Raw genomic sequence first — 26,622 nt, 5'->3', positions numbered from 1 at the left:
ACAGAGAGATAGAGAGAGCTTGGAGACCAGCTGTACAGTAGTATAACTAGGAAGACAACAGTAGTACAGTATTAGAATACAGGCTGAGAGAAACAGGCACTAGGGCACAGAGACAAAGCAGCACAGAAACATCCCAAAAAGCAAAGGAACCAAGGAGAGAGGGACGGAGGAAATAAAAGAAGACAAGTCCTACAGTAGGTTTCGCTCATACACCATAACTAGGTGAGGAGTGAAGCCAGGTTGCCAGACTGTGAAGAGGTATCCCTCCTCCCTGTACAGCATCTCTCCACATCTCCCACTGGTCTCTCCTGGTGTATCTGGATCCTAGCCCACCAACATGGCGACCCTGAAGGAGAAGAGGACGTGTGGCCAGCGGTGTGAGGACTTCGGTCGCTTTGTGTGGAACTCAGACACTGGGACCATGTTCGGAAGAACACCTGAGAAATGGGGTATGTACTGCAGAGTGGGAAAGGTGTGTGATTGTGTGGTATGTGTGTGTGTGTGTGTGTGCGCGTGTGTGTATGTGCGTGTGTGTATATCAGTGTGTGTAGTGTTATATCAGTGTGTGTGGTGTTATATCAGTGTGTGTGGTGTTATATCAGTGTGTGTAGTGTTATATCAGTGTGTGTGGTGTGTGTATATCAGTGTGTATAGTGTTATATCAGTGTGTGTGGTGTTATATCAGTGTGTGTGGTGTTATATCAGTGTGTGTGGTGTTATATCAGTGTGTGTAGTGTTATATCAGTGTGTGTGGTGTGTGTATACCAGTGTGTGTGGTGTTATATCAGTGTGTGTGGTGTGTGTATACCAGTGTGTGTGGTGTTATATCAGTGTGTGTGGTGTTATATCAGTGTGTGTAGTGTTATATCAGTGTGTGTAGTGTTATATCAGTGTGTGTAGTGTTATATCAGTCAAAACTGTTCGCTGCTCTGGCACCCCAATGGTGGAACAAGCTCCCTCACGACGCCAGGACAGCGGAGTCAATCACCACCTTCCGGAGACACCTGAAACCCCACCTCTTTAAGGAATACCTGGGATAGGATAAAGTAATCCTTCTAACCCCCCCCCCCCCTTAAAATATTTAGATGCACTATTGTAAAGTGGTTGTTCCACTGGATATCATAAGGTGAATGCACCATTTTGTAAGTCGCTCTGGATAAGAGCGTCTGCTAAATGACTTAAATGTAATGTAAATGTAATATCAGTGTGTGTAGTGTTATTTCAGTGTGTGGACATTAGATTGAAGAGAGAGCAGTTTGACTGATAAGCTGGTTGCTTTGTGAGGGAGAATTCTCCCTCTGACCTCTGGACGATCTCACATTTAGATAAACCACAGCTCTCGCCCATAGAGGGCACCTTGGCCAGTAGGCTAGTCAGTCAGTCATAAAGACACATTGGACATTCAATGGGAAATACAGGTTTAAGCTACTAACTACAACCAGACCACAGACAGGCAAAGAGGTGCAGACTCCTTACCAACCAAGACCTATCATCATCATTGTTGAATGCAGCCAGGCAAGAGAAGCTGGTTAAAGCAGGAACAGACTGACTTACTCTCTCTCTCTGTCTCTCTCTCCCCCCTCCTCTCTCTCTCTCTAACTCTCTCTCTCACTCTCTGTCCCTCTCTCTCTCCCTCTGTCTCTCACCCCTCCTCTCTCTCTGTCCGTCTATCTCTCTGTCTCTCTCTGTCCCTCTCTCTCTCCCCCCCTCCTCTCTCTCTCTCCTCTCTCCTGTAGTGTACATCAGTCTGTACTATGTAGCGTTCTATGTGATAATGACTGGCCTGTTCTCTCTGGCCATCTGGACTCTGATGTATACCCTGGACCCCTACACTCCAGACTACCAGGACCGCTTAACATCACCAGGTAACAACTGAGATGGAAAACTGTGTCCCAAATGGCACCCTACTATTCCCTATATAGTGCACTACTTTAGACCAGGGCCCTATTCCCTATATAGTGCACTACTTTAGACCAGGGCCCATAGATTCAGCCCATTAGTAAAAATGTCCCTTCACTATTCACTGTTTACTATTTACTGTTTACTATTTATTGCTCCTGTAAAGAAGTACATATTGTCCCTTGCGTCCTTCACCGTCCCCTCCTCTCTATCTCCTTCTCTTTCTGGCCCCCCGCTCTCTGTATCTCCTTCTCTTTCTGCCCCCCGCTCTCTGTCTAGCCCTTCTCTCCATCTCCTTCTCTTTCTGCCCCCCCCGCTCTCTGTCTAGCCCCTCTCTCCATCTCCTTCTCTTTCTGGCCCCCCCCGCTCTCTATCTCCTTCTCTTTCTGCCCCCCCGCTCTCTGTCTAGCCCTTCTCTCCATCTCTTTCTGCCCCCCCCCGCTCTGTCTAGCCCCTCTCTCCTTCTCTTTCTGCCCCCCGCTCTCTGTCTAGCCCCTCTCTCTATCTCCTTCTCTTTCTGCCCCCCCGCTCTCTGTCTAGCCCCTCTCTCCATCTCCTTCTCTTTCTGCCCCCCCGCTCTCTGTCTAGCCCCTCTCTCCATCTCCTTCTCTTTCTGCCCCCCCGCTCTCTGTCTAGCCCCTCTCTCCATCTCCTTCTCTTTCTGCCCCCCCGCTCTCTGTCTAGCCCCTCTCTCTCTCCTTCTCTTTCTGCCCCCCGCTCTCTGTCTAGCCCCTCTCTCCTTCTCTTTCTGCCCCCCGCTCTCTGTCTAGCCCCTCTCTCCTTCTCTTTCTGCCCCCGCTCTCTGTCTAGCCCCTCTCTCCTTCTCTTTCTGCCCCCCTGCTCTCTGTCTAGCCCCTCTCTCTATCTCCTTCTCTTTCTGCCCCCCCTCTTTCTGCCCCCCCGCTCTCTGTCTAGCCCCTCTCTCCTTCTCTTTCTGCCCCCCTGCTCTCTGTCTAGCCCCTCTCTCCTTCTCTTTCTGCCCCCCTGCTCTCTGTCTAGCCCCTCTCACTATCTCCTTCTCTTTCTGCCCCCCTCGCTCTCTGTCTAGCCTCTCTCTCTATCTCCTTCTCTTTCTGCCCCCCTCTATCTCCTTCTCTTTCTGCCCCCCCCGCCTAGCCCCTCTCTCCTCTTTCTGCCCCCCCTCTCTCTATCTCCTTCTCTTTCTGCCCCCCCGCTCTCTGTCTAGCCCCTCTCTCTATCTCCTTCTCTTTCTGCCCCCCTGCTCTCTGTCTAGCCCCTCTCTCCTTCTCTTTCTGCCCCCCGCTCTCTGTCTAGCCCCTCTCTCTATCTCCTTCTCTTTCTGCCCCCCCTCTTTCTGCCCCCCCGCTCTCTGTCTAGCCCCTCTCTCCTTCTCTTTCTGCCCCCCTGCTCTCTGTCTAGCCCCTCTCTCCTTCTCTTTCTGCCCCCCTGCTCTCTGTCTAGCCCCTCTCTCTATCTCCTTCTCTTTCTGCCCCCCCTCTTTCTGCCCCCCCGCTCTCTGTCTAGCCCCCTCTCTCCTTCTCTTTCTGCCCCCCCGCTCTCTGTCTAGCCCCTCTCTCCTTCTCTTTCTGCCCCCCCCTCTCTAGCCCCTTCTCCTTCTCTTTCTGCCCCCCCGCTCTCTGTCTAGCCCCTTCTCTCCTTCTCTTTCTGCCCCCCCGCTCTCTGTCTAGCCCCCTCTCTCTCTCCTTCTCTTTCTGCCCCCCCGCTCTCTGTCTAGCCCCTCTCTCCTTCTCTTTCTGCCCCCCCGCTCTCAGTCTAGCCCCTCTCTCCTTCTCTTTCTGCCCCCCGCTCTCTGTCTAGCCCCTCTCTCCTTCTCTTTCTGCCCCCCCGCTCTCTGTACCTCTCTCCTTCTCTTTCTGCCCCCCCCTCTCTCTCTCCTTCTCTTTCTGCCCCCCGCTCTCTGTCTAGCCCCTCTCTCCTTCTCTTTCTGCCCCCCCGCTCTCTGTCTACCCCCTCTCTCCTTCTCTTTCTGCCCCCCCGCTCTCTGTCTAGCCCCTCTCTCCTTCTCTTTCTGCCCCCCGCTCTCTGTCTAGCCCCCTCTCTCCTTCTCTTTCTGCCCCCCCGCTCTCTGTCTACCCCCCTCTCTCCTTCTCTTTCTGCCCCCCCGCTCTCTGTCTCCCCCCTCTCTCCTTCTCTTTCTGCCCCCCCGCTCTCTGTCTCCCCCTCTCTCCTTCTCTTTCTGCCCCCGCTCTCTGTCTAGCCCCTCTCTCCTTCTCTTTCTGCCCCCCCCGCTCTCTGTCTAGCCCCTCAGGCTCTCTTTCTAGCCCCTCTCTCCTTCTCTTTCTGCCCCCCCGCTCTCTGTCTCCCCCCTCTCTCCTTCTCTTTCTGCCCCCCACGCTCTCTGTCTCCCCCCTCTCTCCTTCTCTTTCTGCCCCCCACGCTCTCTGTCTCCCCCTCTCTCCTTCTCTTTCTGCCCCCCGCTCTCTGTCTAGCCCCTCTCTCTCCTTCTCTTTCTGCCCCCCGCTCTCTGTCTAGCCCCTCTCTCCTTCTCTTTCTGCCCCCGCTCTCTGTCTAGCCCCTCTCTCTCTCCTTCTCTTTCTGCCCCCCGCTCTCTGTCTAGCCCCTCTCCTTCTCTTTCTGCCCCCGCTCTCTGTCTAGCCCCTCTCTCTGTCTCCCCCCTCTCTCTTTCTGCCCCCCCCTCGTCTCCCCCTCTTTCTCTCCCTCTTTCTCTTCCCGCTCTCCCACAGTCACTCTTTTTCTCTCTCCCCCCCTCCCCCTATCTCTGTAGTTCATACAGTCTGTGACCATATCTGGGATGGTGTCGGCTGACCTCTGCGTTTGTGTGTGTGTGTGTGTGTAGGGGTGATGGTCTGGCCACCTACATACATTGAGGAGGATGTAGTACTCAGCTACAACATGTCTGATAAAGCCAGCCAGAGGAAGATGTCCAACTGCCTCAGCAACTTCCTCAAACGTCAGTGTCCAAGATGGCACCCTATGTAGTGGACTCCTGTTGTCCAGAACTGAGGGTGCCATCCCATTCAGACTTGATCAGTCAATTATCTCAAACTAACCTACTACAGTTGCTAGTCAATGCTTTGACCTCCCTGGATCACAAATCATTAAACCCTCCTTTTTTCCCCTCTCCCTCCCTCTCTATTTTTCTCCCTCTCTGTCCCCTCTACCTCTCTGACTCCTCTCTCTCAGCCTACAATGACACGTCTCAACAGTCTAACCGTAACTGCACCCGGGGAGAGTACTTCAAACAGGAGAAGTTTGAGGCTCCACACCATACCAAGTACTCCTGCCGCTTCACCCAGAGCATGCTGGGACGCTGCTCCGGCCTGGACGAGCCCACGTTCGGCTATAACGGCACCATGCCCTGCGTCATCATCAAGATGAACAGGGTGCGTTCACAGTCACAAACCAGCTGGAAATATTACATTATCTTATGCTATGCACATGACATTTACAACAAGTGGAGATGTTATAACACATAATACATTTATAATAAGGAAATTGCACTGATATGCATGATGTTTCTAACCCAGATCATCAACTTCCTGCCCAACAACGGGACTGGCATGGCTCCTCATTTGAACTGCACGATACTGGTGAGTATAAACTAAGATGGCTACTCAACACCAAAGCCATATTTATATAGAAATAAATCTGTGACTCTGCTCAACATGGCTGCCCAGGAAGACAGTTTCTCACAACGTTAAATCTAGTCTGCCAACAGTATTTAATGGATGGTTGGTGTGTGTGCGCAGAGCGGCCATGATAACATAGACATGATCGAGTACTTCCCCACCAACGGAACCTTCGACTTATCCTACTTCCCATACTACGGCAAGCTGGCTCAGGTAACCACGACAACACTGTCTTCTCTCTATGGAACTAATGTTGTTTTGTGAAACTCAATGCATGGTTTACTTACACCTGGGGTGTATTCATTTGTCGAAATCCATTGCAAAACGTTTTGCATTGGAATCCATTTACCATTTAATGTAGGAATCTAACGTAAGCAAAAAGAGCAAAACGGAACAAACCGGGGAAGGATATACCTGAATTTGTCCAATACAAACTCATTTTCACAGGAAAAACACTGCCCCATTTGGGGTAAACGGTTTCCTTTCGCAAAAAAATCAGACTAATGGATACACCCCTGCATGAACCCCCTGTATTGATTTACAACAATGTATATACAGTTCATTCAGAAAGTATTCAGACCCCTTGACTTTTTCCACATTTTGTTACGTTACAGCCCGTAATGACAAAGCAAAAACAGTTAAAAAATGTTGCAGCCCGGAAATATCACATTTCCATAAGTATTCAGACCCTTTACTCAGTACTTTGTTGAAGCACCTTTGGAAGCGATTACAGCCTCGAGTCTTCTTGGGTATGATGCTACAAGCTTGGCACACCTGTATTTGGCGAGTTTCTCCCATTCTACTCTGCAGATCCTCTTAAGCTGTCAGGTTGGATGGGGAGCGTCGCTGCACAGCTATTTTCAGAATTCTCCAGAGATGTTAGATCAGGTTTAAGTCTGGGCTCTGAGACTTGTCTTGAAGCCACTCCTGCGTTGTCTTGGCTGTGTTTAGGGTTGTTGTCTTGTTGGAAGGTGAACCTTCACCCCAGTCTGAGGTCCTGAGTGCTCTGGAGCAAGTTTTCATCAAGGATCTCTGTACTTCGCTCCGTTCATCTTTGCCTTGATCCTGACTAGCATGATACTACTACCACCATGCTTCACCGTAGGGATGGTGCCAGGTTTCCTCCAGACCAAAGACTTCAATCTTGTTTCTCATGGTCAGAGTCTTCGGATGCCTTTTGGCAAACATCAAGCGGGCTGTCATGTGCCTTCTACTGAGGAGTGGCTTCCATCTGGCCACTACCATAAAGGCCTGATTGGTGGAGTGCTGCAGAGATGGGAGAACCTTCCAGAAGGACAACCATCTGCACAAAGGAGCTCTGTCAGAGTGACCATTGGGTTCTTGGTCACCTCCCTGACCAAGGCCCTTCTCCCTCGATTGCTCAGTTTGACTGAGCAGCCAGCTCTAGGAAGAGTCTTGGTGGTTCCAAACTTCTTCCATTAAAGAATGATGGAGGCCACTGTGTTCTTGGACCTTCAAAAGGTAGACATATGTTGGTACCCTTTCCGAGATCTGTGCCTTGACACAATCCTGTCTCGGAGCTCGTCGGACAATTCCTTCGACCTCATGGCTTGGTTTTTGCCCTGACGTACACTGTCAACTGTGGGACCTTCTATGGACAGGTGTGTGCCTTTCCAAATCATGTTCAGTGGATTCCAATCAATTGTAGAAACATCTCAAGGATGATCGATGGAAACAGGATGCACATGAGTTAAATTTCGAGTCTCATAGCAAAGGGTCTGAATACTTATGTAAATAATGGTATTTGTTTTTTATTTTTAATACAATTTGCAGAGATTTCTAAAAATCTGTTTTCACTTTGTCATTATGGGGTATTGTGTGTAGATTGACGAGGATCTTTTTATTTAAAAAAAAATACATTTTAGAATAAAACTTTGAAAAGTCAAGGAGTCTGAATACTTTTCAAATGCACTTTATCATAGTTTGACAGAGAGCACATCTTTGCTATAATTGTTAAAAACAAGCATTGTGGCAGTTGGTCCCTCTATCCAACTCTATGTCTAAACATGATTGGTATGAACCCTCTCTTGGTCTCCCTCCACACAGCCCACCTACGTTAACCCTCTAGTGGCTGTGAAGTTCCACCTGGTCAAAGAGAGGGAGGCTAAGATCCAGTGTCGTGTGGTGGCCCACAACATCGCCTATCAAGACTCATATGAACCATACCAGGGGAAGGTGGTCTTCCTGCTCAAGGCTCTGAAATAATATATTTTACTAGACAAGCCGGCAATTCAACCATCTAGGTCCTAACCATGGTCAGAACCATAGAATTGGGTAGTGTTCCTCATCTTTGCAATTATGACATTTGTGACAGAATGGGAAGCGCAGTTGAAGGCTTTCTCCATTTTAAAGTTGTCTGTGGGAAGATATCAATTGATACCTTCATAATTTCTCTAAGTATTTCCTTAACCCATAGGAATTCCCACCCAGTTTGAGCCATCTATCCAAGTCTATGATCCCCACCAAGACAATCTGGAAACCCATGAAAAAGGAGAGCTGCACACGAGCTCATATGCAATAATTGAATAAGCAGTGGTTGGACAGACAAGCTGTCTTCATCATGGTACGACGGTAATTCAGTTACTGCATCCGAGGTCCTAGAGGCTCTCCTTGTCTTTGTCCTAGTGTCCTACTCTGCTAGCCAGCACCTCGCCTGAACACGCGTTTCTTTCACCTCCAGATTTAATCTGGAAACCCAACCATCTCTGTCCAAACAGTGGTTTCATATAGCTTCTAGGAAGGGTATTTAACGTATAGTTAACCAAGACATTACCTATGTATCATATTGAAACCAGAAATATTAAACATGTATCAAAATCCATAAAGACAAGTTCAAACACCCTCTATATTTATTCTCTATAATTTAGAAACTCATTAGATAACAGAAAGAAATAAAGGTACGGTATTGCAGTCGACATTTTGTTCAGTTTTACAGAAGTTCCTTGGGGGGGGGGTGTCATTGTAGTGGACTCCCCTATTTTGGCTTTTGACACAATCCTGAAGTCTTGAGCTTGTTTCAAACCTATGAACGGCTCCATCCTCCCCAAAGTTCAGTTCATTGATAATACGCAGCTACTTCACTCTGAGTGTCGTTCATTAAGTAGAGCATTGAGATATTTAGAAACATTTCGGTACGTTTTGTCTCAATGGGCTGCCTGCCAGCCAGGCAGAGAACCACTTCTAATTTACAACAACGTTCTCTTGACTCCAATTCTGAGATTATGAACATGGTCACCTTGCTTTGAGAGGGGATGGGTGGCCTTGTCTCCTCTACTGTCACACACAGGGACATTTGGCCTCTACTGTCTGTAGGTATTCACAGTGACACACAGGGCCAAGTGACCATCCAAAAACACATTCTGACCAATCTTGAAAATAGCTGCCAGAAGGAAGTCACACACACACAAAATAAGAAAATATTACTACAAATATGTAAAGTACAAAACACACTCTCCCCTAGGAGCTATATAGGAAGTCATTTCACTGTCATGTCATTGACTGACACCACTACTGATCATAATGTTAAATACTGTAATACAGTCAAACAAAGCAGATATCAGGTTTCTGGAGGGAATCTTTCTGTGGCCGTATATCAGTTCACTCAAGAACAAAAAAAATTGTTTGGCATGAGAAAGCTCCCATTTCCTGTAACAGGGAGGCGGGCTGAAGAGGAGCACGTTGTGGAGATTGCAATCACAGCATCAGAAGGAGAAAAAAATAAATTAATCCCACAAAAGGCATTATAGTCAGTGTCCTTGGCAGCAAAGACTACATTTCCCAGAAGGCCATTGCGTTGGTGAGCTCTGTGCATTCTGAAGGCAGCTGAGGAAGGAGAAGCAGGGGCCTCCTCGTAGATAGCTTGGTGGGAAGGCCTGAGATGGAGCTGGAGGAAGGGAGAGAGACTTGTTCATGGGACAAGGGCTGCATGCATTCCAAATGGCACTATTCCCTATATAGTGCACTACTTCTGTGCCAATATGGCCCTGGTCAAAAGTAGTTCAGTATATTGGGAATAGGAAGCCACTTGGAACACAGCTGGTGAGTCATCAGACTGGGCTGTTAGAGTTGGTTGTGTGAGAAACTACTGATTTAAATCATCGTCGTCGTCATAGTCTTCATCATCCTCTTCCTCATCTGCCATGTAGGACACGGGGGTGTGGCCTCGCGAGCCGCTGTAGTGTGAGTCATTGGAAATGGACGCCACCGTGCCATCGGCACTACTGAATATACAGCAGGAAACAGAAGATGGAATTAGTTAAGACCTTCCTGTTACATCACTTCCTGTCCATTAAAAAAAGAGCTCAGAAAGAAAGAGACCAGAGAGTTGGATAGAGGGCACACTTGAAACAAAGCCTGATTTAGCATGGGAAGCTCCACCCTCCAGATAGGTAAATCAGCTCTGAAGTACATCTCTATAGAAGACTCACCTTGTGTGACGGCGTCCTCCTCCGTTTGTAGACGAGGCTCCTGTGATGTAGACGTTGCTTATTGGACCCGTGGCCATTTCTGAAGGGGAAAAAAATGATAATAAAAGACGCCATTTCTACAGCCTCCTTTACACACTCCCAGCCCAAGTATATCAGGCTGAATAGGGTGCCCTGTGGGAGCCAGCCATACTGACCTGTAACATAGGGCTCCAGGGCTCTGGGCACCAGGGTGCCCTGTGGGAGCCAGCCATACTGACCTGTAACATAGGGCTCCAGGGCTCTGGGCACCAGGGTGCCCTGTGAGAGCCAGCCATACTGACCTGTAACATAGGGCTCCAGGGCTCTGGGCACCAGGGTGCCCTGTGAGAGCCAGCCATACTGACCTGTAACATAGGGCTCCAGGGCTCTGGGCACCAGGGTGCCCTGTGAGAGCCAGCCATACTGACCTGTAACATAGGGCTCCAGGGCTCTGGGCACCAGGGTGCCCTGTGAGAGCCAGCCATACTGACCTGTAACATAGGGCTCCAGGGCTCTGGGCACCAGGGTGCGTGCTTCCTTCAGGTCCTCTGGTGAACATTGGCCCACCTCCAGACCACAGGCCAGCCCCATTCTCTTCAACACCTCAATGTCATCATGGATCTCAAACATGTTGTCAAAGTTGAACAGGTACTCAAACCTGTAGGGGGGGCGGAGGCAAGGGGGGGCGGAGACAGGAGAGGGGGGGCGGAGACAGGAGCAGAGACAGGAGAGGGGGGCGGAGACAGGAGAGGGGGGCGGAGACAGGAGCGGAGACAGGTATGATTAGATGAGGTTTGGTGTTGAATTTGAAATCACTCCAATGCTGCACACACCAGGGTGTCTCCAAGGGAGTTGGGACATGCAAGAAAAATATTTTTCACATGCATATAATACACAGGAGTGAAACAGGACTAGTGTAATTGTGTGTATTCCAGAGTCTCTGGTCTCTTACTTGTCGTTGGAGATGCTGCAGTCGATGACGGTCCTCTTGGAGGTGTTGATGATGATGAAGGGCAGGTTGATGACAGAGTTTGGGGGTGGAGCCCTGCCCGCTTGCTGCTCCGCTGCACGATTACGCTGCACCAGGCGCTTGAACGCTATTTGCTGCACCAAGACATTCACACAATGTTGAGATACCGCTCAGTCAACGTCGTTGAGATGACATTCAGGCAACGTTGAAGCCACCAGACAGCGTGAGCGTCTTTAATAGGTGTGTATGTTCCCACAGTGGACGGGTGTTTACCTGCAGAATGAGCTCCTGAAGCTGAGACTGTTTCTGTTGGATCCTCTCCAGTCGTCTCTCTCTCTCCACCTGACCATGACAGGAATACATCAGGCTACAGGTGTCTGTCTCTTCCCCCCCGATCTCTTACCTCCAGGCTCTGACCCCCCCCGATCTCTTACCTCCAGGCTCTGACCCCCCCCGATCTCTTACCTCCAGGCTCTGATCTCTTACCTCCAGGCTCTGACCCCCCCCGATCTCTTACCTCCAGGCTCTGACCCCCCCCCCGATCTCTTACCTCCAGGCTCTGATCTCTTACCTCCAGGCTCTGACCCCCCCGATCTCTTACCTCCAGGCTCTGACCCCCCTGATCTCTTACCTCCAGGCTCTGACCCCCCCCGATCTCTTACCTCCAGGCTCTGATCTCTTACCTCCAGGCTCTGACCCCCCCGATCTCTTACCTCCAGGCTCTGACCCCCCCCGATCTCTTACCTCCAGGCTCTGATCTCTTACCTCCAGGCTCTGACCCCCCCCGATCTCTTACCTCCAGGCTCTGACCCCCCGATCTCTTACCTCCAGGCTCTGACCCCCCCGATCTCTTACCTCCAGGCTCTGACCCCCCGATCTCTTACCTCCAGGCTCTGACCCCCCCCGATCTCTTACCTCCAGGCTCTGACCCCCCGATCTCTTACCTCCAGGCTCTGACCCCCCCGATCTCTTACCTCCAGGCTCTGACCCCCCCCCGATCTCTTACCTCCAGGCTCTGACCCCCCGATCTCTTACCTCCAGGCTCTGACCCCCCCCCGATCTCTTACCTCCAGGCTCTGACCCCCCCCGATCTCTTACCTCCAGGCTCTGACCCCCCCGATCTCTTACCTCCAGGCTCTGACCCCCCCGATCTCTTACCTCCAGGCTCTGACCCCCCCGATCTCTTACCTCCAGGCTCTGACCCCCCCGATCTCTTACCTCCAGGCTCTGACCCCCCCCGATCTCTTACCTCCAGGCTCTGACCCCCCCCGATCTCTTACCTCCAGGCTCTGACCCCCCGTCTCTTACCTCCAGGCTCTGACCCCCCCGATCTCTTACCTCCAGGCTCTGACCCCCCCGATCTCTTACCTCCAGGCTCTGACCCCCCCGATCTCTTACCTCCAGGCTCTGACCCCCCCGATCTCTTACCTCCAGGCTCTGACCCCCCGATCTCTTACCTCCAGGCTCTGACCCCCCCCGATCTCTTACCTCCAGGCTCTGACCCCCCCGATCTCTTACCTCCAGGCTCTGACCCCCCCCGATCTCTTACCTCCAGGCTCTGACCCCCCGATCTCTTACCTCCAGGCTCTGACCCCCCCGATCTCTTACCTCCAGGCTCTGACCCCCCCGATCTCTTACCTCCAGGCTCTGACCCCCCCCTGATCTCTTACCTCCAGGCTCTGACCCCCCTGATCTCTTACCTCCAGGCTCTGACCCCCCCGATCTCTTACCTCCAGGCTCTGATCTCTTACCTCCAGGCTCTGACCCCCCTGATCTCTTACCTCCAGGCTCTGACCCCCCTGATCTCTTACCTCCAGGCTCTGACCCCCCTGATCTCTTACCTCCAGGCTCTGACCCCCCGATCTCTTACCTCCAGGCTCTGACCCCCCGATCTCTTACCTCCAGGCTCTGACCCCCCCGATCTCTTACCTCCAGGCTCTGACCCCCCCCGATCTCTTACCTCCAGGCTCTGACCCCCCCCGATCTCTTACCTCCAGGCTCTGACCCCCCCCGATCTCTTACCTCCAGGCTCTGACCCCCCCGATCTCTTACCTCCAGGCTCTGACCCCCCCGATCTCTTACCTCCAGGCTCTGACCCCCCGATCTCTTACCTCCAGGCTCTGACCCCCCCGATCTCTTACCTCCAGGCTCTGACCCCCCTGATCTCTTACCTCCAGGCTCTGACCCCCCTGATCTCTTACCTCCAGGCTCTGATCTCTTACCTCCAGGCTCTGACCTCTCTTACCTCCAGGCTCTGATCTCTTACCTCCAGGCTCTGATCTCTTACCTCCAGGCTCTGATCTCTTACCTCCAGGCTCTGACCCCCTGATCTCTTACCTCCAGGCTCTGACCCCCCTGATCTCTTACCTCCAGGCTCTGACCCCCCTGATCTCTTACCTCCAGGCTCTGACCCCCTGATCTCTTACCTCCAGGCTCTGACCCCCCTGATCTCTTACCCTCCAGGCTCTGATCTCTTACCTCCAGGCTCTGACCCCCTGATCTCTTACCTCCAGGCTCTGATCTCACCTCCACCTGATCTCTTACCTCCAGGCTCTGATCTCTTACCTCCAGGCTCTGATCTCTTACCTCCAGGCTCTGATCTCTTACCTCCAGGCTCTGATCTCTTACCTCCAGGCTCTGATCTCTTACCTCCAGGCTCTGATCTCTTACCTCCAGGCTCTGATCTCTTACCTCCAGGCTCTGATCCTCTCTTACCTCCAGGCTCTGATCTCTTACCTCCAGGCTCTGATCCCTCTTACCTCCAGGCTCTGATCTCTTACCTCCAGGCTCTGACCCCATCTCTTACCTCCAGGCTCTGATCTCTTACCTCCAGGCTCTGACCTCTTACCTCCAGGCTCTGACCTCTTACCTCCAGGCTCTGACCTCTTACCTCCAGGCTCTGATCTCTTACCTCCAGGCTCTGATCTCTTACCTCCAGGCTCTGATCTCTTACCTCCAGGCTCTGATCTCTTACCTCCAGGCTCTGATCTCTTACCTCCAGGCTCTGATCTCTTACCTCCAGGCTCTGATCTCTTACCTCCAGGCTCTGACACTCCTGGGCTGAGTTGGTGGGCAGGCCGATCCACCTGATCTCTTTCTTCTCTTTAGAGATGATGTTCATGGCCATGAGCACGTTGAGCGCGTCGTACACACGCCGTCGGATGTTCTTCTGGTCGTAGGAATGCTGAGGGGGAGAGAGAGAGAGAGGGGTGGTGTCCCAAATGGCTCCCTACTCCCTTTATAGTGCACTAATTCTGACTAGGGCTCATAGGGCTGTACAGAACCTGTGCATCTTGAACTCGGATTGGGCTATTTGTTGTACGGATGAAACCCTGGTCTGATGGTTTTTGATTGGCTGTGTGTCTCACCGAGTCGCCGGGCGAGAGGAGGGTGTCGTTGGCGCTGAACTCTGCCACGAGCTCGTCAGCCACCTCATTGTAGGTAGTTACTCCCTTCTTCTGCACCTTCTCACACACCTTCATGGAGAAATGCCTAAGCCCCTTCCCGTTCTTATCTCCCTTCTTACCAGTACCACGCTTCCTGGAACACAACCACAGCAGGAATAAGAGGAGAAGACAGTCAGAGCGGGAATAAGACAGTCAGAGCGGGAATAAGACAGTCAGAGCGGGAATAAGACAGTCAGAGCGGGAATAAGACAGTCAGAGCGGGAATAAGACAGTCAGAGCGGGAATAAGACAGTCAGAGCGGGAATAAGACAGTCAGAGCGGGAATAAGACAGTCAGAGCGGGAATAAGACAGTCAGAGCGGGAATAAGACAGTCAGAGCGGGAATAAGACAGTCAGAGCGGGAATAAGACAGTCAGAGCGGGAATAAGACAGTCAGAGCGGGAATAAGACAGTCAGAGCGGGAATAAGACAGTCAGAGCGGGAATAAGACAGTCAGAGCGGGAATAAGACAGTCAGAGCGGGAATAAGACAGTCAGAGCGGGAGTTGAGATAGTTCATTAACCTATATGCACTGGGTGTGATACATCTTGGTGATCTAGTACTCTACTATTTAACAAGGTCCAGTCACACATTTCCCAGATGGCAACGGTTCAGATGGATATTGGCATTTATTGTGACCCCAAACTGTTCCCAAATTGAACCATGTGCATTGTACTATTACAACTCAACAGCAGTAAGTTGCAAGCCAGACTGACTGAGGGTCGGGACCTGTGGTCCCTAACAACCCCGGCCGGTCCCTAACAACCCCGGCCGGTCCCTAACAACCCCGGCCGGTCCCTAACAACCCCGGCCGGTCCCTAACATCTGTCCCTGACCTCTATCAGCCAGTTGAGTATGGCTGATGGAGAGACAGACTAGGAAAAGACAAGTTCCTTCATACAGTGCCTTCAGAAAGTATTCACACCTCTTGTTGTGTCACTGATCTACACACACTACCCCATCCTGTCAAAGTGGAATGATGTTTTTACAAATGCTTACAAATTCATTAAATGAAAAGCTCAAATGTCTTTAGTCAATAAGTATTCAACCCTTTTGTTATGGCAAGCCTAAATACATTTAGAAGTAAAAATGTACTTAAGTCACAAGTGAGCAATAATAGTGTTTAACATTTTTAAATGACTACCTCATCTCTGTACCTCACACATACAATTATCTGTAATGTCGAGCAGGGAATTTCAAACACATATTCAACCACAAAGACCAGGGAGGTTTTCCAATGGTTTGCAAAGAAGGGAACCTATAGGTTAAAAAACAACAGACATTGAATATCCCGTTGAGCATTGTGCAGTTCTTCCTTACACTGTGGATGGTGTATCAATACAACAATATACAGGCGTCCTTCCTAACTCGGAGAGGAAGACAACAGCCCCGAGATTTCACCACGGTGACGTTAAAACTGCGGAATGGCTGTGACAGGACAAAACTGAGGATGGATCAACAACATTGAAGTTACTCCACATCACTAACATAAATAGTGAAAAGCCTGTACAGAACAAATATTCTAAAACATGCATCCTGTTTGCAATAAGGCACTAAAGTAATAAAGAAAAAATGTGGCAAAGAAATTCACTTTTTGTCCTAAATACAAAGTGTAATGTTAGGGGCAAATCCAACGCATCACTGATTACCACTTGATATTTTCAAGCATAGTGGCGGCTGCATCATGTTATGGGTATGCTCGGCAAGGACTAGGGAGTTTAGGATAAAAATAAAACAGAATACAGCTATAAGCACTGGCAAAATCCTAGAGGAAAATCTAGTCTGCTTTCCACCAGACACGGAGACAAATTCACCTTTCAGCAGGACAATAACCTAAAACAAGGCCAAATATACACTTGAGTTGCTTACCAAGAAGACATTGAACGTTCCTGAGTGGCCTAGTAACAGTTGACTTAAATCTTTAAGATCTACGGCGAGACTTGAAAATGGCTGTCTAGCGATGAACAACCACCAACTTGACAGAGCTTGAAGAATTTTTTAAAGAACAAAACGGGCAAATATTGTACAATCCAGGTGTGCAAAGCTCTTATAGACTCATTACCCAGAAAGACTCACAGCTGTAATCTCTGCCAAAGGTGATTGTAACATGTATTGACTTGGTTGAATAATTACCTAATCAAGATATAGCGATTTTATTTTCCATCCAACAAATTGTATAAACTATTTTTCCACTTTTACAGAGTATTTTGTGTAGATCGTTGCCAAAAAGCAACAATTAAATCAAAATGTAATCCCAATTTGTAACAACAAATCTTGGAAAAAGTCCAAGGGTGTGAATACTTCAATGTTCTGACATCTCAATCTCTTAACGAGAGAGAACTTTCCCCGGAAGTCAGCCAGCCTCCTTGCTGAGAATTTTCCTAAAGCTGACCCACACGACCAGGTGACCATGACCAGCATGAGGAGTGTTTGTATACAATGGTGTATGTGTCTTACCCGGTGGACCAGGGAGAGGCATCAGGGGGCTGGCTCTGTGGTCTGTATTGAGTACTGGGTGTGTGAGGGCTGCCCATCACTAACCCCCCTGACCCACTGGGCCTCTGAGGAGTACCCATCACCTGAGACAGAGGGAGGGACAGTTACTATGCAGACATAACATTTAAAATAGCAATAAATGAAAGAAATTAAAATGTATGCGCTTCTTTCAAAGCAGTGAGGAGCGATCTATATAGCATCTATCTACACCATACTAGAAGCTATGGAGGCTAGCCAGATCAACGTATCATGGCTGGGGTCTAGATCTCTCTATAGATCTAGGGTTTCTATGTCTATGCATCTCTAGCTGAACCCTGAGCTCTGGGGCTTGCCTCATTAATAGGATGATCATGTTGATGAGTTCTTATTATAATCCTGCTGACTGAAGGGTTTATGATCAGCTTATGCACACAGGTCACACACAGGTACACAGGTCACACACACACAGGTACACAGGTCACACACACACACACAGACACAGGTCACACACACACACACAGACACAGGTCACACACACACACAGACCACAGACCACACACACAGACCACAGACCACACACACAGGTCACACACACACACAGGTCACACACACACACAGGTCACACACACACACACACAGGTCACGACCACACACACAGGTCACAGACCACACACACAGGTCACAGACCACACACACACAGGTCACACACCACACACACACAGGTCACACACAGACACACAGGTCACACACAGACACACAGGTCACACACAGACACACAGGTCACACACAGACACAGGCCACACACACACACAGGCCACACACACACACAGGTCTCACACACACACAGGTCTCACACACACAGACACAGGTCTCACACACACAGGCCTCACACACACAGACACAGACCTCACACACACAGACCTCACACACACAGACCTCACACACACAGACCTCACACACACAGACCTCACACACACAGACACAGACCACACACACAGAGGTCACACACACAGGCCACACACACACAGGTCACACACACAGGCACGCAGGTCACACACACAGGTCACCCTGCCTTGTTCAAAGTTAGTATGAAGGCTTTATCGCCACGGAGACATGGGAAGCCCAGTGCTTCCCAGTAGTAGCAGAGGAGGACGACAGGGGCCCTCAGACAGGAGGAGAGGACAGGGGATCTTAGAAATGAGGCTGTTACTAGTGGTAGTGTTGTGTCTCACCATGTGTGGGGCGATGTTGACGTTGGAGGGCCCCAGGGTTTTGGGAAGCAGTTGTTTCCCCACAGAGAGGGACTGTGGGTGGACTGTCACCAGGGACAGGACACCTGGAGGGACAGGAACAACACTGTTATAACACCAGGGGTGCGTCCCAAATGGCACCCCATTCCCTATATAGTGCATTACTTGAGATTGGGTTGTTACGGTACCAGTATCATCACACCAGATTATCCATTGGGGAAAAAAGGAAAAAATGATTTAGACTGAACTCCATAGTCGTGTATATATATATATAAAAAATTGCTTTATGTAAAATTGTGGGTGCTATAGTTTACTAAATAAATAAAGGCTCCCAGGCGACAACATAATGCTGTTGGTTTCTAACATAAGGACAGTTTTCCTCAAGAAATTAAAACTGCTTCATGTTTTGTTTCCTTGCCACAGAAGTATCGCGACACTGGTATCTTGACAACCCTAATTGAGAACCACCCCAAGCTCCCTGGAATCCCTTACAACTTGATTGGTCAGAGAGAAGGTCTCAATAGGGGCAACACTGCCCTCCTCTGTTAGAGAGTCACAGCCTACCATCAACTCCCATCCTGCAGGAGTAGCGGCTGATTATCATCATGCTTCTAGCATTTCTCTAGTACTGCCACCCTCCTCCATGCCAGTGTTCACCAGTGTGCAGTCCACCTATATTAAAATAACTAGGGGAAACCCTGAGTGCTGTGGCTACCTACCTTTGCTGGGACTGAGGTTCTGGTTGTAGAAAACCTTCATCTCTCCGTTGGCACCGATCACAGCCGCCTAAAGACCACAATGTTCTGTTAAGGCCACACCACCACACTGTCGCCATGGAAACACCAGGAGCTTCAAACTTCTCTAGATTGTCTCCTCACTAGTTGGCTTTATACTAGTCTGGAGTAAGGTGGTGCTGCTGGACTGAGGTCAATGGATTACTAAATGTGTTTACTGTGAGTCTGTTGCTCCATTTCCATGGCAACCTTTGAGTGAACAATTGAGCATCAACCTGTGTACACTTTAGAGTTTGAGTACCTCCGCGACCATCTTGAACTGTGTAGGTGGGTGGACACTAGTCCAGTGTTTCCCAAATCGTGGAGCATAAACCACTAGTTACTATGAATGGAAGGAGATGGTCAAGTAATGTTTGAAGTTGTTTGTCGGATGATAATCACACAACAGCAAGCAACTAAATCAGGAAGTATCAACCACCACTTGGTATGGTGAGACCCACCACTGCTAAATCAGGAAGTAGATAAGGTCTTCAAAGCAACTTAGCCTGTACCACTCAAACCACAAAGGGAAGTTAATCAATCTAGTTGTGTTCTTCCCTGAAGCAATGATCTAAAACTGGATCTGGATGGTAAAAAAAAAGTTCCACTATAGAAATAGTACTCATTCTAATTGTATGGGTTGCACACTATAACTCTAGCCCAGAACTCACATCCATTGCCATGATATCAGCTCCTATGGGTGGGAGATGAAGTCTTCTAGAAGGTTTCTTTGGGATGTTCAGCAATTGCTTCCCTACAGCAAAATATGGGAGGGGGGAGCCTTTAGTTCAGTGTTATAAAACTGTAGGATTGTAGAAGAAATGCAGAATGGACATTTAATGCAGATGGGCTAAACATTCTGTTTAACTTGTTTTACAAAGGTTGGAATAGGCTGACTATATCCTCTGAGGGATTCAAACCACAACACTCCACTAGGCCGCATGGAAACAACTTGGTTTCAACATACATCAGTCGGTCTCCACACTCAGTTATTGCCAACTATGGGCCATTGAGAACAGAACATAGGCCTAACCGCGTAAATACAACAATTAACGACAGAAGGTTCCCATAGCCGGACAGGGGAAGCACAACAGCAGCTATCTGGATCCAGAAGCCGACTACGCATTACTCAACATGCAATCATACATGTTTTGCAGCTTGGGCTAGAGATATTTAGCAAGAAAGTTAGGTGAACCACCATAGTGTATGTTTAAAACACGAGTATTAACAACCATCAACTAGTTACCACTACCGTTCTCACTCGTTATTCTTGATCCGCAACTCCCAGATGAGGTCGAAATTAACCTCCAAACAGGAAACTAGCTAAAACTAACGTTAGCGAAACAAACATAAACTAGCAAGTTATGAAAAACGTTTCAGACTCCGAGATCAAAGGTTTTCAATTAACTAGTTACCTGCATCTTTACAAAGACAGACAGTAATTGAACGAATGACTTGTAGCAATTTCAGTCAAGATGGTTGCTTGGCAAGCTTGACAGATGGCTAGCATGTTGTTTGTCCTAAAGTTAGCACGCAGCATGCTAGTTTGTTCTCCCTATCGACACAAGCTATTTATTAGCTAACGTTAGCTCATCGCAACGACAGGAGTTTTTTGAATTAATAGCCAGTCAGCTAACGTTAGGGTAATAGTTTGCTAAAACCGCTTTTCGGTTAGACATTCATTAGTAACTAACGTAACGATAATGTGGACAATAGTATTTTATTTACGGTAGAGTGCACTCACTAGCGAACGTTAACTACCTGCTAGCTAGAAGCCGAGTCAGCCATTTTTGTAGCCAGCTAGCTAAAAATTAAGCGAATATATTTAACGTGTCGTACTGCTGGCAGGATACGTTCGCTACCGTACCCATGGGTAGGAATGTGATTGAATGACATGCCTCAATTCAAACTTATTTTGCTTAGCTAAACGACTTCGAATGGCCTCTGCATTTGTTCGATTGCGTTAGGTGCAATAGTTGTACATTTGATGGACAGTGACGTTAGCTAACGTAAGCTAGTTAACTACTTCTACTCCACTGAAACTGAAACCCAGCGAAATAAACGTAATTGCTCAGCGTACAAATGTAACTACCTCTTCTACTTCATCAATAAATCAATTACGTTGAAAGAATGAAAGCCACTTTTCTGATTTATCTCCGAGTCAGCTGTTAGCATTTGTCCCCAAACTCCGACAGATCTCCGGCTGCTGAGCTTCCAGAGTTGTGCGACAAACTAAGCACTCCAAACTGAGCTTGGCGGTGTCTGAAATGTGAAAGAAACTATTGGACACGCACAATGTAAACGTCATCACGCGGGAAGCATAGACCACACCCACAGAACGATATCAAAACATTTCATTGGACGAGACAGACAATATTCAAATATATATCCCGAACCCATAAACCAATCTTTTAATAAATAAGTGCATATTCCAACATTTTTGAATTATATAATTACAACATTTTGTATTTTGTTGAATATTAAACAAACTCCAACCTAACACAATGTAAAATGGGAATTTATTGTTCTTGGAATGACCCCCTTATTTCCATTGTAACGTTTATACATAATCTAACTATAACTGGCCTAATAAATACAATATCTTTATTTCTCCCTTGCATGATGTATTAGCAGGAAGTCTTCTAGTTGTAGTAGTTTTCCTCCAGGCAGGCTACAGTACAGTACAGTACACCATACAAACAGAATAAGATCATCGAGCCATTATCATATAAAACAGTCACTGAAACATAAGAAAAATAAACATTTTAGAGCATTAGATGCCATAGGAGTGCAATAACGCATACATACATGTAAAGCCCTGACATAAACAACCCATACATACAGTTTCTATATGTCCGTGTTTGGTTAGAACACTGAGACTTTACAGTATCAGCTTGACATTCAGACATACTAAATGGAAAGTTGAACTGTTAACCTTGGCCTATGTCTGGAAACTGATCTTTATGCAACCCCAGACTAATAATATTCCCTTGAAGGGAATATGTCATCACCAACAATGTGACGTCACAAACCAAAATGGTATTCTCATCAGGGATCCCTCCATAACTACTGTAGGACGTGAGTGGAGGAATGACAGTCAAGACAACAATGAGTACATGTAAACCATTCTACAATGATCGCATCTCAAATGGCACCCTATTCGTTATATAGTGCACTACTTTAGATCAGGGCTCTATGTAGGGAACAGGGTGCCATTTTGGATGCAACCAATGACCCAAAGATAATGGGTCATTACTATTTTCTCCATGGAAAGAGGGAGAATGACCTTTGATCCTTTGGCCCTTTTGCAGGGCCCCTATGGGTTTCAGTCTGCTGGGTGTGGCAGCAGCGGGGGCGGGCGGGCGAGCGTCTTGCGTTCGGCTCGAGGGACCCACTTGTGTGTGGCGGCTCTCCACAACACCGGAGCCAGCAGAAGACTCAGAGTGGTGACACTGAGAACCAGCAGGTACACCTGGAGAAGAAGAGGACAGAGTGGTGACACTGAGAACCAGCAGGTACACCTGGAGAAGAAGAGGACAGAGTGGTGACACTGAGAACCAGCAGGTACACCTGGGGAAGAAGAGGACAGAGTGGTGACACTGAGAACCAGCAGGTACACCTGGGGAAGAAGAGGACAGAGTGGTGACACTGAGAACCAGCAGGTACACCTGGGGAAGAAGAAGACAGAGTAGTGACACTGAGAACCAGCAGGTACACCTGGAGAAGAAGAGGACAGTAGTATTCTAGATCCTGTATGCATTCACCTTGCAATTGCCATAAACATCTTCAAGTAGTGTCTAGGGGTAGTGGTTAGGGGTACTGGTTAGGGGTAGTGGTTAGGGGAAGTGGTAGTGTCTAGGGGTAGTAGTTAGGGGTAGTGGTAAAAGGTAGTGTCTAGGGGTAGTGGTTAAGGGTAGTGTCTAGGGGTAGTGGTTAGGGGTAGTGGTAGTGTCTAGGGGTAATGTCTAGGGTTAGGGGTAGTGTCTAGGGGTTGTGCTTAGGGGTAGTGGTTAGGGGTAGTGTCTAGAGGTGGTGGTTAGGGGTAGTGTCTAGGGGTAGTGTCTAGGGGTAGTGTCTTGGGGTAGTGTCTTGGAGTAGTGTCTTGGAGTAGTGTCTTGGAGTAGTGTCTTGGGGTAGTGTCTTGGGGTAGTGTCTTGGGGTAGTGTCTTGGAGTAGTGTCTTGGGGTAGTGTCTTGGGGTAGTGTCTAAGGGTAGTGGGTAGGGGGAGTGGTTAGGGGTAGCGCTTAGGGGTAGTGTCTAAGGGTAGTGTCCAGAGGTAGTGGTTAGGGGTAGTGCCTAGGGGTAGTGGTTAGGGGTAGTGGTTAGTGGTAGTGTCTAGGGGTAGTGTCTAGGGGTAGTGTCTAGGGGTAGTGTCTAGGGGTAGCGGTTAGGGGTAGCGGTTAGGGGTAGCGGTTAGGGGTAGCGGTTAGGGGTAGTGGTTAGGGGTAGTGTCTAGGGGTAGTGTCTAGGGGTAGTGTCTTGGGGTAGTGTCTTGGGGTAGTGTCTAAGGGTAGTGGGTAGGGGGAGTGGTTAGGGGGAGTGGTTAGGGGTAGCGCTTAGGGGTAGTGTCTAAGGGTAGTGTCTAGGGGTAGTGTCCAGAGGTAGTGGTCAGGGGTAGTGTCTAGGGGTAGTGTCTAGGGGTAGTGTCTAGGGGTAGTGTCTAGGGGTAGTGTCTTGGGGGAGTTGTTAGGGGTAGCGCTTAGGGGTAGCGCTTAGGGGTAGCGCTTAGGGGTAGCGCTTAGGGGTAGCGCTTAGGGGTAGTGTCTTGGGGTAGTGTCTTGGGGTAGTGTCTAGGGGTAGTGTCTAGGGGTAGTGTCTAGGGGTAGTGGTTAAGGGTAGTGGTTAAGGGTAGTGGTTAAGGGTAGTGTCTAGGGGTAGTGTCTAGGGGTAGCGCTTAGGGGTAGTGTCCAGAAGTAGTGGTTAGGGGTAGTGTCTAGGGGTAGTGGTTAGGGGTAGTGATTAGGGGTAGTGTCTAGGGGTAGTGGTTAGGGGTAGTGTCTAGAGGTGGTGGTTAGGGGTAGTGTCCAGGGGTAGTGTCTAGGGGTAGTGTCTAGGGGTAGTGTCTAGGGGTAGTGCTAGGGGTAGTAGTTAGGGGTAGTAGTTAGGGGTAGTGTCTAGGGGTAGTGTCAAGGGGTAGTGTCAAGGGGTAGCGCTTAGGGGTAGCGCTTAGGGGTAGCGCTTAGGGGTAGTGTCCAGAGGTAGTGCCTAGGGGTAATGTCTAGGGGTAGTGTCTAGGGCTAGTGGTTAGTGGTAGTGGTTAGGGGTAGTGTCTAGGGGTAGTGTCTAGGGGTAGTGTCTTGGGGTAGTGTCTAGGGGTAGTGTCTAGGGGTAGTGGTTAGGGGTAGTGGTTAGAGGTAGTGGTTAGGGGTAGTGGTTAGGGTAGTGGTTAGCGGTTAGGGGGAGTGGTTAGGGGTAGTGGTTAGGGGTAGTGGTTAGGGTAGTGGTTAGCGGTTAGGGGTAGTGGTTAGGGGTAGTGGTTAGGGTAGTGTTTAGCGGTTAGGGGTAGTGGTTAGGGGTAGTGGTTAGGGGTAGTGGTTAGAGGTACTGGTTAGGGTTAGGGGTAGTGGTTAGGGGTAGTGGTTAGGTACTAGTGGCTATTGTTTGATTTGGAACTAAGCATGGAGTGGTGGTCTGTTTGTCGGTAGAAGTACCTCTCTGGAGATGATGCCAGCTCGGCGGGCGCGGCTCCCCAAGACGAAGGAGAACTCGCTGACCTGCGCCAGGCCGGCAGACACTATCCAACGGATGTGGCGAGAACCCTCAGGCAAGATGGCCGACAGCACCAACACCGCCATCAGGAACTAACAGGGACATGGAGAGGAGGTGGTGTTTAATTAGAGAAGGCGAGAGAGAGAGGGGGAGAGAGAGAGGGGGAGAGAGAGAAAGGGGGAGAGAGAGAGAGAAAATAAGTAAGTGAGAGTGGTTTAAAGCAACAAAGAGCATACCTTCATGATGACCAGTGAGAGAGTCAGCACCACCAGGACTGTCAGTTCGTACAGGACAAAGGTAGGAAAGACATGGAAACCTGCAGTAGAAGAGAACACAAATGGAGACCTACACATGAAGACCTACAGCAGTAGAGACAACACATAGACCTACAGCAGTAGAGACAACACAGAGACCTACAGCAGTAGAGACAACACATAGACCTACAGCAGTAGAGACAACACATAGACCTACAGCAGTAGACAACACATAGAGACATACTGCAGTAGAGACAACACATAGAGACTTACAGCAGTAGACAACACATAGAGACCTACAGCAGTAGAGACAACACATAGACCTACAGCAGTAGACAACACATAGAGACCTACAGCAGTAGAGACAACACATAGAGACCTACAGTAGTAGAGACAACACATAGAGACGTACAGCAGTAGAGACAACATAGAGACCTACAGCAGTAGACAACACATAGACCTACAGCAGTAGAGACAACACAGAGACCTACAGCAGTAGAGACAACACATAGACCTACAGCAGTAGAGACAACACATAGACCTACAGCAGTAGAGACAACACAGAGACCTACAGCAGTAGAGACAACACATAGACCTACAGCAGTAGAGACAACACATAGACCTACAGCAGTAGAGACAACACAGAGACCTACAGCAGTAGAGACAACACAGAGACCTACAGCAGTAGAGACAACACAGAGACCTACAGCAGTAGAGACAACACATAGACCTACAGCAGTAGAGACAACACATAGACCTACAGCAGTAGAGACAACACATAGAGACCTACAGTAGTAGAGACAACACATAGACCTACAGCAGTAGAGACAACACATAGACCTACAGCAGTAGAGACAACACATAGAGACCTACAGCAGTAGAGACAACACATAGAGACCTACAGCAGTAGAGACAACACATAGAGACCTACAGCAGTAGAGACAACACATAGAGACCAACAGCAGTAGAGACAACACATAGAGACCTACAGTAGTAGAGACAACACATAGACCTACAGCAGTAGAGACAACACAGAGACCTACAGCAGTAGAGACAACACAGAGACCTACAGCAGTAGAGACAACACATAGAGACCTACAGCAGTAGAGACAACACATAGAGACCTACAGCAGTAGAGACAACACATAGAGACCTACAGCAGTAGAGACAACACATAGAGACCTACAGCAGTAGAGACAACACATAGAGACCTACAGTAGTAGAGACAACACACAAATAAAAGCATCAAATAACTGCACAAACAGCCATAGAGAGATACAATGCTAAACAGCCATAGAGGTAAGATGCTAAACAGCCATAGAGAGACAGAGATACGATGCTAAACAGCCAAAAAGAGACAGAGATACGATGCTAAACAGCCATAGAGACAGAAATACGATGCTAAACAGCCATAGAGAGACAGAGATACGATGCTAAACAGCCATAGAGATACGATGCTAAACAGCCATAGAGAGACAGAGATACGATGCTAAACAGCCATAGAGAGACAGAGATACGATGCTAAACAGCCATAGAGACAGAGATACGATGTTAAACAGCCATAGAGACAGAAATACGATGCTAAACAGCCATAGAGAGCAGAAATACGATGCTAAACAGCCATAGAGACAGAAATACGATGTTAAACAGCCATAGAGACAGAAATACGATGCTAAACAGCCATAGAGACAGAAATACGATGCTAAACAGCCATAGAGACAGAAATACGATGCTAAACAGACATAGAGACAGAAATACGATGCTTAACAGCCATAGAGACAGAAATACGATGCTAAACAGCCATAGAG

The 26,622-nt window shown here is 48.8% G+C and overlaps 3 protein-coding genes across 6 annotated transcripts in view; 1 reads left to right on the top strand and 2 right to left on the bottom strand.

The window, feature by feature from the left end:
- Positions 1–8,338, top strand: LOC106594464 (ATPase H+/K+ transporting subunit beta). The gene is made up of 7 exons (XM_045699577.1): positions 1–449; positions 1,737–1,865; positions 4,679–4,792; positions 5,026–5,225; positions 5,370–5,432; positions 5,592–5,684; positions 7,539–8,338. The coding sequence occupies exons 1-7, from the start codon at positions 338–340 to the stop codon at positions 7,695–7,697; spliced, it is 870 nt and encodes a 289-aa protein (XP_045555533.1). The 5' UTR covers positions 1–337; the 3' UTR covers positions 7,698–8,338.
- LOC106575884 (transcription factor Dp-1) lies at positions 8,324–21,126 on the bottom strand. 4 transcript variants are annotated; one of them, XM_045699574.1, is made up of 12 exons: positions 20,973–21,126; positions 19,523–19,605; positions 18,798–18,864; positions 18,061–18,164; positions 16,811–16,932; positions 14,276–14,447; positions 13,945–14,091; positions 11,181–11,249; positions 10,890–11,041; positions 10,429–10,595; positions 9,920–9,998; positions 8,324–9,712 (listed from the first exon to the last, which is right to left on the bottom strand). In XM_045699574.1, the coding sequence occupies exons 2-12, from the start codon at positions 19,532–19,534 to the stop codon at positions 9,574–9,576; spliced, it is 1,230 nt and encodes a 409-aa protein (XP_045555530.1). In that variant the 5' UTR covers positions 19,535–19,605; positions 20,973–21,126; the 3' UTR covers positions 8,324–9,573. The 4 variants fall into 4 exon arrangements, with proteins under 4 accessions (XP_045555530.1, XP_045555527.1, XP_045555528.1 ...); XM_045699571.1 differs by having other exon boundaries at positions 20,944–21,120; XM_045699572.1 differs by lacking the exon at positions 20,973–21,126 and adding an exon at positions 20,267–20,363.
- Positions 21,127–21,246: 120 nt separating this feature from the next.
- LOC106575883 (transmembrane and coiled-coil domain-containing protein 3) overlaps positions 21,247–26,622 on the bottom strand; it is a 165,958-nt gene continuing 160,582 nt past the window's right edge. The window contains exons 7-9 of the mRNA XM_045699576.1: positions 24,797–24,876; positions 24,503–24,652; positions 21,247–22,323 (exon numbers count right to left, since the gene is read on the bottom strand). Coding sequence (XP_045555532.1) covers positions 22,177–22,323; positions 24,503–24,652; positions 24,797–24,876 — 377 coding nt within the window. The 3' untranslated portion in view covers positions 21,247–22,176. The remainder of the gene's footprint in view (positions 22,324–24,502; positions 24,653–24,796; positions 24,877–26,622) is intronic.

The sequence above is a fragment of the Salmo salar genome, chromosome ssa17 (genome assembly GCF_905237065.1).
Source record: "Salmo salar chromosome ssa17, Ssal_v3.1, whole genome shotgun sequence".
NCBI classification, from domain to species: Eukaryota; Metazoa; Chordata; class Actinopteri; order Salmoniformes; family Salmonidae; genus Salmo; species Salmo salar.
This window is presented reverse-complemented; position numbering and strand designations above follow the sequence as displayed.